At 43.7% G+C, this 11919-nt stretch overlaps 1 protein-coding gene across 2 annotated transcripts in view; it reads right to left on the bottom strand.

The window, feature by feature from the left end:
* LOC118010123 (zinc finger protein 705A-like) overlaps window positions 1-11919 on the bottom strand; it is a 20028-nt gene that overhangs the window by 6438 nt on the left and 1671 nt on the right. Inside the window, exons 2-5 of one of the 2 annotated variants that reach the window (XM_035004349.1) lie at window positions 2501-2657; window positions 1812-1938; window positions 978-1073; window positions 339-421 (exon numbers count right to left, since the gene is read on the bottom strand). In XM_035004349.1, the coding sequence (XP_034860240.1) occupies window positions 339-421; window positions 978-1073; window positions 1812-1938; window positions 2501-2605 (411 nt within the window). In that variant the 5' untranslated portion in view covers window positions 2606-2657. Of the gene's footprint in view, window positions 1-338; window positions 422-497; window positions 1074-1811; window positions 1939-2500; window positions 2658-11919 lie in introns of those variants that run through there. The other variant, XM_035004350.1, reaches the window with a different exon arrangement.

Genomic DNA, 11919 nt, shown 5'->3' with positions numbered 1-11919 from the left:
GGTTTCTATTAGATTTTTATAATATCAATGGAGTGTTTTTTCCCCTTCGAAGCAGAGAGTTTGGCTGCCATGAATCTTTTGTTATAGAACACCTTGGTAGCATCTTTACTGGAGGACTGAGTGCTTTTGAAGATGTCATTATGTTTCGTGCAAATAAACCACGGTTATACAATTATCCTTTTATCAGAGTTGTTAAAGCTTAAATCCAGGCTAATTTCTTCCCCAAATTAATTTTTTGACCACATTCTGTGGCAATATGTGATTTTTATGCCTTGTTAACTTATCCGACTCCCAGGCCTCCAACACGGACAGGCAAGGTTTGTCCTCATGAAACTTACTATTGTGTTGTAGTTAGATGGGTCCTCCTTGAAGATATCTTGCATAGATATTGTTTCTTCCTTTTTATGGCTGTTTTCCAAGCCTGAAATAATTGAAGATAATAAGAAGTAAATCTAAGAAATATCTTGAGTAGAGTAGGGGAATTAAAGTGTTGAAAAACACACAAGATCCATGTGTGTTCCTAACACTAACCACTGCATGACCAAATAATGTGAAACTGAGGATTATACTGGTGAATAGACAAGCACTTTAGAATAATATCAATCAGAATAATATTAGAAAAAACCTCAAAGAAGAAAAATAAATAATGATGGGCTGTTGCAAAAAATATGAGAGTGGAAATCATTTAAAAAAGAGAGAGAGAAAGAGCAGAAATCATGACCAAGACCACAATGTGAAATTTTACATCCTATGAGGACAGGAACATTGCTTCTCTGAGGTCAAATATAAGTACAGATGTACGAAGAGAAACTGATGTGTGACAAGTTAATAACAAAGTCTAAGGAATGCAGGCTCACTGGCCACTTGGTCTTCTGAAGCTATCATTCACTCAAGGAAATGTGCGTGACATCAATAACAAGATCCTGCTCACTGACTCACTAGACTTCTCGCACTGAGCGCCTGTGTCCACAGCTCACCTGGACTCCAGCCTTGGGCAAGTCCTCTTTCTTCCTTCCACAGCACCCCTCCTTGTTCCCACTGGGAAATCACATCTGATTGGAAGAACTGACACCCTAGATCAATGGAAGAAGGGTACATGAATTTACAGTTCTGTGCTGAGAACAGTGCATGATATTCTACTGTGCAGGCTGCTGAGGAAGAACAGTGTGAGCACTGCACAACAGCCCCGAGAATAACGCCTTCAACACTGGAAACATCAATGAAGTTCTCAGCCTGACACTGCACCCGGGTCAGTCAACACCTCTGTTTGCTGCTGATGCTCCTGCCCAAGCTCAGCACGTGCAGAAGGCTCAGCATGTGCATCCAGAAGGAATGAAATCAGTGTTCTCACAGAGCGGTTAACATTATTTCCAAAGGAAGACAATAAACATACGCTCCATCAGAATATTCTGTGGAGTTTTATATGGAAAGTGATACAAGATGTTTGATTTTCTACTGTGCTCAAACTTCACCATAGTGCCCAGAGCAGAAAATAGTTAAGATCTTTATTTATCCATCCAAAAACTATTCATTGTATTTCCAGCATTGTTCTGGGTCTTGGAGAAAGTGCAACAGAACGACACACAATTGTAGTCAAGACGACCATAATTCAAATTATTATGTAACACACTTGATGACAGTAAAGAAATTTACAAATTTCATCTAGTCAGAAGAGAAGGGCTACAAAAGAATATGAGTTAGGGCAGAGAGCTGTTAGAATCTGTGGAAGCTGCTGCCTACACGGTTCATAAATAAAAAGATGAATGAATGAACGAATGACTGAATGAACGGACAGATGGTGGCTGACTCACCCACGGAGACCAGATGAGTGATGTTCTCCAGCATCACATCAATGTACATCTTCCTCTGGGACCTGTCCATCAGGGTCCACTCCTCCTGGGTTAAGTCTATGGCTACATCTTTGAAGGTCACAGATTCCTAGAATATCACAGAGAGTATGTTTCAATAGGCCCATGCTTAGTAATCCGTAGGACAGAACTGTCAATAGGATACTGACGGCAACGGGGGAAACCGTGTGGATAGGAGGTCAAACACCCTGTGTGGCTCAAATCACACATTATCCCGTGATCTGCCTATGCCTTTCAGACACATTCAAAAAGAAAGATGCACACAGTAGGCCCACAATTACTTCATTATCAAGGAATCTCAATGTGAAATCACCTGGCAATTTCCCAATAAACTGTTAATTTTGACTTCCTGGTTGGCAATTATAACCTAGATTAAATAGCACTGAGGGGCACCTGGCTGGCTCAGTTGGAAGAGCATGTGACTCTGGATCCTGGGGTCATGCGTTCGAGCCCCAGGTTCATAGAGATTACTAGAAAAACGAACTTATACAGAGTGGTGCTGCGATTTCCACTGAGCTATTGTGCAAATGCTTCTTTCAGCGCCAACACTGACCACACACGTGATCGGTCCACTCATATGAACAGGCAGAGACTCATGAAGCAAGGCCCACCACTCATCGTACAAAACTCACTTGTTCTTTAGAAGAGATCAGGGCAGACAGTATCGTGAGGGGCTCCTGAGATTGCTCTTCTGAAGGATGGCCCCACAGTGATCCCTCCTGCAGCGAGCTCTCCATTCTCAACAGCAATTATCCTTGGATCGGTTCTCTGTATATTAATCCTGTTTTTCTGTTCAAAGGCAAGAGAATCCTCTCAATTAGTTCTGGCCTCTCTTGGTCCTTCAAAAACTGCTTCAGGATTTTAAATTTTACTCTAAAATGCACAGCTAATTTTTAAAAAATACTCCCCAGGCACTGTTTTCAGATTTCCAATTTTAACCAAGTTTAATCACAAAGAGGGAAAATGGGTGAAAGGGATAAAGGTAGTAAAGAGGATTTTAGTTATCTTTGGAAGCTCCCTAACTTCAAGTACATGTTAACAAAATTTTTAAGTTTAAAATTGAGAGGAAAACATGATTTCTTCTTTCTTCTCTTACACAGATGTTTCTTGTGTTCTCTGGAAAACTGCACAGCTCGAACACCTGTCCCCTCATGGGCCGAATGTCACCCCTCCCCACGTTACTAGGACTAATGAGCACACCATTTCCCAACTAAGACCATACTATGGAGGAGAAAGAAAACTCTGCCAATTTCTTTTCTGCAAGGACATCCTTCACGGAGAATGAGATATGTAAATGTTGGAAAGGAGATGATTTGACCCTGACCAAGCACAAGCATCCCTAAGTCCTGGGAATAATTAAGTAGTGCCCAGCTCCCTGAACATTGCCTGGGTGCACTGAGGAGACTCAGGCCAAGAGAGGCCTTCCCATCCACTGGCAACAGAGCTTTTATCCAGAGCAAGAGCCCACCTCCACTCACCTGCAGCTGCATTCTCAAGAATTCAGCCACCCCCTCGCCTCCTCTGGATCTCCACTCACAGAGAGTACAAGCAATATGCAGGAAAAGCTGAGCAAGGAGAGAGAAGCCAAGAGACTCTAGTCTTATCCCCCATTCCTGGAGATCCTGATCGTGAATCCCTGCGACCCCTGCATGCAACCCCCCAGCTCCCTCTATAAGAACATGCCATGGGCCCTCAGAGAAGTGGGCAGCTCTCACATCTGCCTGGAGCAAAAGTGAGAAGGCTTTGGCTACCGTTGCTAGTAAATAAAATATGAAGATTCTTTTCTATTTCCAGATAAGGGAATGAAAATCATAGAGTTTATAAGGTAACCAGCAAGTTGGTTGTTTTTTTTTTTAAAGATTCTACTTATTTAAGAGAGGGACAGAGAGACAGCAGGAGCAGGAGTGAGGGGCAGAGGAAGAGAGACTCTCAAGCAGACCCCATGTTGAGCATGGAGGCCGACGTGGGGCTCAATCCCAGGACTCTGAGATCACGACCCAACCCAAAACCAACTGTGCCACCCAGGAGCCCCTCAGACAAGGAAGTGAAAATCATTGAGTTTTAAGGTTTGTTTGTTTTTTTTTTTTTTTTTAAGATTTTATTTATTTATTTAATTGACAGAGAGAGAGAGAAAGAGACAGCGAGAGAGGGAACACAAGCAGGGGGAGTGGGACAGGGAGAAGCAGGCTTCCCGTGAAGCAGGGAGCCTGATGCAGGGCTCGATCCCAGGACCCTGAGATCATGACCTGAGCCGAAGGCAGACACTTAACAACTGAGCCACCCAGGCTCCCTAGTTTGTAAGTTAACCAGCAAGGTTTTCATAAGGTTATTTAATTCTTTCCCTAAACCCCAAACCTAAAAGTCCCCAACTTAGAAAATGTAGAATGCAAGCATCTTACAAGGAAATTTCTTCAATCTAACATTTTAGTAAATTTGTAACTGGAATACTGTCCTACATTAATCATCAGCACAAACAACACCCCAGCATTTCATAAATCTTACATTTAAAAATATTGGTAAACTTTATGGGGCGCCTGGGTAGCTGTCAGTTAGGTGTCTGCCTTCGGCTCAAGTCATGGTCCCAGGGTCCTGGGATCAAGCCCCGCATCGGGCTCCCTGCTCCGCGGGAAGTCTGCTTCTCCCTCGGCCCCTCCTCTCACTCGGCTCTCTCAATCGCTCTCTCTGTCAAATAAATAAATTTTAAAAAATAAATAAAGTATTAGCAAACTTTAAATTCTTACCAAAATTTTATTACTTAATTGTATTTCATGGAAAAATGATATATCACAAACAAAAGTAGATTTAACTCACCTCCTTATACCTAGAGTCCAGAAAATAAGGAAGACAAAATAAAAGTTTAATAAATATGACTCTTCTGCTTGGAACTTTAAATACATTCACTTAATTAATCCTTACAAAGACTTTGGTGTATTTACTGCTACAGACTGAATGCCCATGTCCCCTCCGCCCCCACACAACTCCACTAGTCAAAGCCCTACTTCGCAACATGGTGGTCTCTGGAGGTGGTTTAGATGAGGTCATGAGGTCATGAGAGTAGGACCCCATGAAGGAACCGGTGACATTATTAGAGGAACAGACCCACAGCGCTCTCTGCCATGCTGGGACTCAGTGAGTGCCAGGCTTCTGCAAGCCCAGAACTGGTCCGTCACCAGGTCCCGAATCTGCAGACACTTTGGTCTCGGGAGCTGCCAGGCTCCAGAACTGTGAAAAATAAATGTGTGTTGTCTAAGCCACCAAGTCCGCTGTGTTACAGCCTCCCGGAATGACTACAGCATGTACTTCTTTAACAAATGACATGAACATAGTTCTGGAAAGCTTTAGTAATATGACAAAACTACACGGCTAAAGAATGATACAGATAGCACTTTAATTTTGGTCTATTTCCCAAACTCAGATTTCACGGTCCTCTTCAGGGGTACAAACCACCCCTAGGTCTTAGCAGGAATGCCCCTCAGCAATCCCTGCCGTGCCTCCTTCCAGCAGCTGCTCAGAATCACTCCTCCCACCTGGGGACCACCTTTAGTCTACCAGCCCACTTCAATCCCCATATCCTCCTTTCCACATGCATCCAGGACAAGAAAATGCAGTTTTGTTCCAACTGCGTATGCAAGACCTGTCCCAATGCCTGCTTACATGGCTTGTGCTCAAAACTATGGGAGATCAAAAATCCCCTTTTGTTAGATCTGCCTATCTCCCTGATACACCCATTTCTTCCACCCGTTTAATGACCAACACCCCGTAACAGACAACAGTCCTATTTCTCAAAATCCAAACATTCAAATAAGTAGTGTTTTTTTGTTTTTTTTTTTCCACACCAGCAGCTAACTCTCTGACAGCGACTGGGTGTGCCAGGGTTCGGCTCAGTCCTGGCAGTCTCTTCCCCGAGTCATCATCAGATCCCCACAAGCCTTCCTCTACTCCAGATGCCAGCAGCAGATGTAGTGCCAGGCTACTCACACTTCTGCTGGGCACACTGCAGGTCCAGGGGTTCCCACAACCCCTCAAAGGAGGTTTGGTAATTTTCTAGAATGACTCCTAGAATTTAGGAAAAACTTCACTTGAGCTTACTGGTCTGTTATAAAGGACAAAAACGAGCAGTCAGATGAAGAGGTACATGGGGTAAGGTCCAGGAAGGTTCCCAGTGCATCATCCCTGTCCCCGTGGAGGTGGGGTGCACTACCCTCCAGCAGGTAGAAGCTTTCACCAACCTGCAAAGTCTCCAAACTGAGCTTAACCTCCAGCAAGCTCTCCCCTCCCCAGAGGCTGTTGCGTGGGGCTGATATTATTTGCAAGCACAAATTTATTCATAACACTCTCCAGCTTTAATTTCTTCCATGCTTTCTCACTGGCCTTGAAGTAGGGCCTTTAGACCTGCCATGATCTTCAGGCCCTGAAACCCTCCTGCCTGCTGCCATAGCTCATCCACCCAGCTCCTCCCACTGGGGTCGGCTCCCTGCTTGTCTCAGCAATTTTACACAAGTTCTGTTACCATGAAAAAAATAAGTCTTTAAAATTATTCGTACTTCCATGAATATTCCTAAGACTTTGCTCAAATAAATTTTTTAAAGGTTTTATTTATTCATTTGAGAGAGAGACAGAGAGCACACAAGCAGGGGGAGAGGCAGAGGAAGAGAGAGAAGCAGGCTCCCCGCTGAGCAGAAAGCCCAACACCAGACTCAATCCCAGGACCCTGAGATCATGACCTGAGCTGAAGGCAGATGCTTAACCAACTGAGCCACCCAGGCGCCCCTGCTCAAATAAATTTTTAATTAACTAAAATATCAGCATTTTACGTAAGAGTCATATCCTTTAGGATTACATACACACAGTTTTTTTTCTTAAATTTCTTTAAATTATCTCTCCTAAATTAGCCTTTAAACAACAGAGTCTGACAATTTATCCTTCTTATTCTCTAGGACAGCTCCTCCATCTGGCACAAGCCCTGTTCAGAGTTTCCTACCGCACACATCCGTCTGATGAAGAGAGATCCTCACTGCCGCAAGGACACTGCAGTGTGACTAGGCAAGACGACACAGAAGAGAACCCTGGAGACGGAGCACTTGATCACCTCAAATGCCTGCTATAAAAATAATACTCTCAACTTTTGAGAGTTAGTATAGATTCACTTTTATATTTGATATAAATACACTGAAAAGAAAACAAGACAAACCATTCTTTCTGGAATCAAATGCCTGTGCCTAAAATGAAAATACACTGCCTGATAATTTTCTTCAGAAGTCATTTATTCTTTTATATATTAAGATAGATCCTAAAACTTATGAACTTTTTTGTATTATTAAAAAATAGTTGAAACACATCCTATTTATGGGAAAACCAACATTAAAAGTATAATTTATTCTTGGAACCTATAATATTTTGAAGCATGTCGAGTATTACAGTCACTAGGATTTCAAGAAATCGGACTTGAAGAGATCTGTGTTGGATGGTCTTTCTCTCTTCCCAGGAGCTAATGGGAGAGAAGGGTCTGCACAAAGATTTCATTTGCCTGCCTCGAGATGACCAGGAGGGGTGCTGAGATGACCAGGAGGGGTGCTGAGAGCAATGTCCTGGGCCTAGAAGGATACACAACGTCTCCCCCTCCAGGTTTTAACTACAGGCACACCTCATTTTAGTGCACTTTGCAGAGTTGTTTTTTTTTTTTTTTTAAGATTTTATTTATTCATTTGAGACACAAAGATAGAGAGACCATGAGCAGGGGGAGAGACAGAGGGAGAGGGAGAAGCAGGCTCCCCGCTGAGCCAGGAGCCAGATGTTGGGCTCAATCCCAGGACCCCAGGATCATGACCTGAGCCGAAGGCAGAGGCTTAACCATCTGAGCCACGCAGGCGCCCCTGTTCTGTGTGCTGACTGCTACACTAAGCTGTCCCCCTATCTCTCTCCCTCTCCTTGGGTGTCTAGTCCATAAGACACAACAATATTGATATTAGGCCAATTAATAACCCTACAGGGGTGCCTGGGTGGCTCAGTGGTTAAGCGTCTGCCTTTGGCTCAGGTCATGATCCCAGGGTCCTGGGATGGAGCCCCACATCGGGCTCTCTGCTCGGCGGGAAGCCTGCTTCTCCCTCCCCCACCCCCCCTTCTTGTGTTCCCTCTCTCGCTGTCTCTGTCAAATAAATAAAATCTTAAAAAAAGGGGGGGGGGCCTGGGTGGCTCAGTTGTTAAGAGTCTGCCTTTGGCTCAGGTCATGGTCCCAAGGTCCTGGGATTGAGCCCCGCTTCGGGCTCCCTGCTCAGCGGGAAGCCCGCTTCTCCCTCTCCCACTTCCCCTGCTTGTGTTCCCTCTCTCACTGTGTCTCTCTGTCAAATAAATAAAATCTTTAAAAAACAGTAAAAAAAAAAAAAAAAAAAAAAAATCTTAAAAAAAAAGGCGCTAGTCCAGTGAACACATGAATAAGAAAGTGAAGTGAAACAAGCTTATTGCTGATATGGAGAAAGTCTGAGTGGTCTGGATAGAACACAACACTCCCTAAGTCAAAGCCTAATCTATGGAGAGGCCCTGTCTTCAGTTCCATGAAGGCTGAGGGAGGTGGGGAAGCTGCAGAAGAAAAGTCTGAAGATAGCAGACTGGCTGGTGAGCATTAAGGAAAGAAGGCGTCTCCATAACATGAGAGGACAAGGTGAAGCAGCAGGTACTGATGGAGAAGCTACAGCAAATCACCCAGAAGATCTAGCTCAGAGAATTTAGGAAGGTGGCTACACTCAACAACAGACTGTCAGTGTAGACCCAACAGCCTTCTGTTGGAAGAAGATGCCATCTAGGGCTTTCGTAACCGGAGAAAAGTCAATGCCTGGCTTCAAAGCTTCAAAGGACAGGCTGACTCTCTCGTGAGGGGCTAATGCAGCTGGTGACTCTAAGTGGAAGCCAATGTCCACGAACCATTCTGAAATCCTAGGGCCCTTCAGAATCATGCTTAATCTGCTCTGCCTGTACCCTTAAATGGAACAACACAGCCTGGATGACAACGCATCTGTCTACAACATGGTTTATTGAATATTGTAAACCACCATTGAGGATCTACTGCTCAGAAAAGATTCCTTTCAAAATACGACTGTTGTTGATATATACACCTGATCACCCACCCAAGGGCACCCACCCATTAATGAGATTAATGTGGTTTTCAGGCCTGCTAACGCAGCATCCATTCTGCAAAATGGCAGGGGAAAAGGGGACACAGACCCAGAACTTTGATAAATTATAGGGGAATAAAAGCTTGTAAGGGTCTCTATAGAAAAAAAATCCAAAAACAGAAGAGTTTCCCCCCTTTAAACTGTAGGCTCAGAGCGCCTGGGTGGCCTCAGTGAGTTAAGCGTCTGCCTTCGGCTGACCCCAGGGTCCTGGAATGGAGCCCTCCCCACCCCGCATCGGGCTCCCTACTCAGGGGGGAGTCTGCTTCTCCCTCTCTGACCCTACTCCCCACCTGTGCTCTCTGTCTCAAATAAATAAAAATCTTTAAAAAAAAAAATTGTACGCACAGTTGTAAATATGAAAGAATTGAGTAAATATTTGTTAGGGAAGAAAAGGTGTGGTACTGAAAAAGCAACATTTGTGGGGACTGAAAAGTGCAGCTGAAGGTCATTCACGAAGAGGCCTGGGGAAACCAGTGCTGAAAAGGAAAGAGCATATGCAAATGTCCCAAGGTGAGGCAAGCCTGACAGGACCGTGAATTAGCCAAGTGGTCTGTGCACTGGAACAGTGAGTCAGTTACAGCCCTTTGGTGACAGTTAACAACCGAGGTTTTATTTATTTATTTTTTTTATTTTTTTAAAGATTTTATTTATTTATTTGACAGAGAGAGACACAGCGAGAGAGGGAACACAAGCAGGGGAGGTGGGAGAGGGAGAAGCAGACTTCCCGCGGAGCAGGGAGCCTGATGCGGGGCTTGATCCCAGGACCCTGGGATCATGACCTGAGCCGAAGGCAGATGTTTAACGACTGAGCCACCCAGGCGCCCCGACCGAGGTTTTAATATTACATTTCATTTCTGTTTTGTTCAGTGTTCATCTCTGGCAAACAAATACTAAAATCTGTTTGGGTATTTTTTCCGCAAACAAAAGACCATATGGAAGCTTCTTTGTGAAAGGAAAATGAATAGAAGCATTAAGATACAATTGCTAAGACAGAGCTCCTTATATTCACCCCAGCTCAGTTATATCTGAGAGGCAGAGAGTTGAGAAGGGAGATGCTAATCTTAAAATAAAAAGATTAAAGATATTCTATTTGGATCTGATAGTTGGCTCCCTACTGCTAGCTCTTTCTGTCCTTTAAGTTAGCAGTCCAGGAAAACTGGTTTTTATTAGATAAAACATAAGCAGTGGTCATTTCAGAAAATAAGAGAATATCAAACCCCTATGCTCTCCCCTGTTGACCCCAACGAAAAAGCCCATGCAAAGTCAAAATTCACATGATTATGTGAAATAATTTATAACCTCAATGGAAAGTGGTCTAAGAATAATTTCCATTATAATAAGCACTACTTATGTAGGGATGCATTTTCTCCTGAAAAAGGGATGCAAAGAAACAGAGACTCGGAGACATGGTGTACAGTTTAGTTTGGGATCATGACCTGAGCCGAAGGCAGATGTTTAACGACTGAGCCACCCAGGCGCCCCAACCGAGGTTTTAATATTACATTTCATTTCTGTTTATGTTATTTCTTATGTTATTTCTGTTTCATTTCCTTAGTCAGAGTCCACTTCCTAGCAGGTCTGAGGAGTAAGCTGAGCTCAGGGGAATGGAGATTTGGAGATTTGGAGGAGAGCAGGGCCCCCCTTCTTTGTAAGAACTCCAGAGTGGTTACTGTTCTATTGCCTAACAGAAAAATATCTACCAAATTCTCAATTGATCTGAGTTCAAATATTAATATTAAATCAACTTGAAAGTTTTGAGAAAGCCATGGGGACGCCTGGGTGGCTCAGTCGTTAAGCGTCTGCCTTCGGCTCAGGTCGTGATCCCAGGGTTCTGGGATCGAGCCCCGCATCGGGCTCCCTGCTCCGCGGGAAGCCTGCTTCTCCCTCTCCCACTCCCCCCTGCTTGTGTTCCCTCTCTCGCTGCCTCTTTCTGTCAAATAAATAAATAAAATCTTAAAAAAAAAAAAAAGAAGAAGTTTTGAGAAAGCCAGAAGGGTGTCCTCTCTTAAAATCTTTGGGAAGTTCTGCAGCATGAACAGTCGCAATCTAGTATTGCCAAATTCCAACCAGCATAAACCTCAGTGTTTCCAAAGGAAACATTAAAAAGAAGATTATTAATTTACAGTTTCTTGTAAGAGTTTATTAAGGGTATAAATGAAGCTACTGAAATTTGAAAATCCAATTTGATCATTGTTTTTTAACGTTTATGGTGTGAAAACTCGTAATGGGAAACCTCCCTAAAATGGAGTCGGGAGATTTGGCAGGGAGAACTCTCAGGCAACTGCAGACCCGGTAGGAAGAGGGACTGGACCTTTCAGGGACTTGACCTTGCACGTGGATACCACTCTACAACTCCAGCAGGAGGAAGAAAAGCTCTCCTCATCGCCCCCAGGACCACAGCTCAGCCAATGAGAAGCCACCACACTTCAAACTCCCAGTTTCCTCCAATGGACTTTTAGTTCACAGCAACCTTCCCAACTTACCCCTTTTCTCCTTAAAAAAGCATGCCTCTCCTTTGTTCCCCTACTTGCCTACAGTTTTTCTGCAGCTTGTTTGTCCCGGATTGCAATTCTATTCCCAAATATTCCCTAACATTTACCAGCTGGTAAAATAAATGGCAGTTCTACTTTTAAGGTTAACAATGGGAAACAATAAACATCCGTATCAAATGTCCTCAGATACTAAAAAATTAATTTTTCATTAACTAAAACCGAAAACGACGTATTTCCTAAACAGTACCCGTTTTACGAGCCTCATTATCCTAACTGGACACAAAACATCGAGAAATAGAAAACAAAAACCCTGATTAGAATATCCCATACTTCTCAAAATAAAACATTTTCGGAAAGCTCTGACAGCAGACGTCGGACAACGGGAACTCG

The sequence above is a fragment of the Mirounga leonina genome, unplaced genomic scaffold (genome assembly GCF_011800145.1).
Source record: "Mirounga leonina isolate KUSES-001 unplaced genomic scaffold, KU_Mleo_1.0 Mir_128, whole genome shotgun sequence".
In the NCBI taxonomy this organism is placed as follows: Eukaryota; Metazoa; Chordata; class Mammalia; order Carnivora; family Phocidae; genus Mirounga; species Mirounga leonina.
This window is presented reverse-complemented; position numbering and strand designations above follow the sequence as displayed.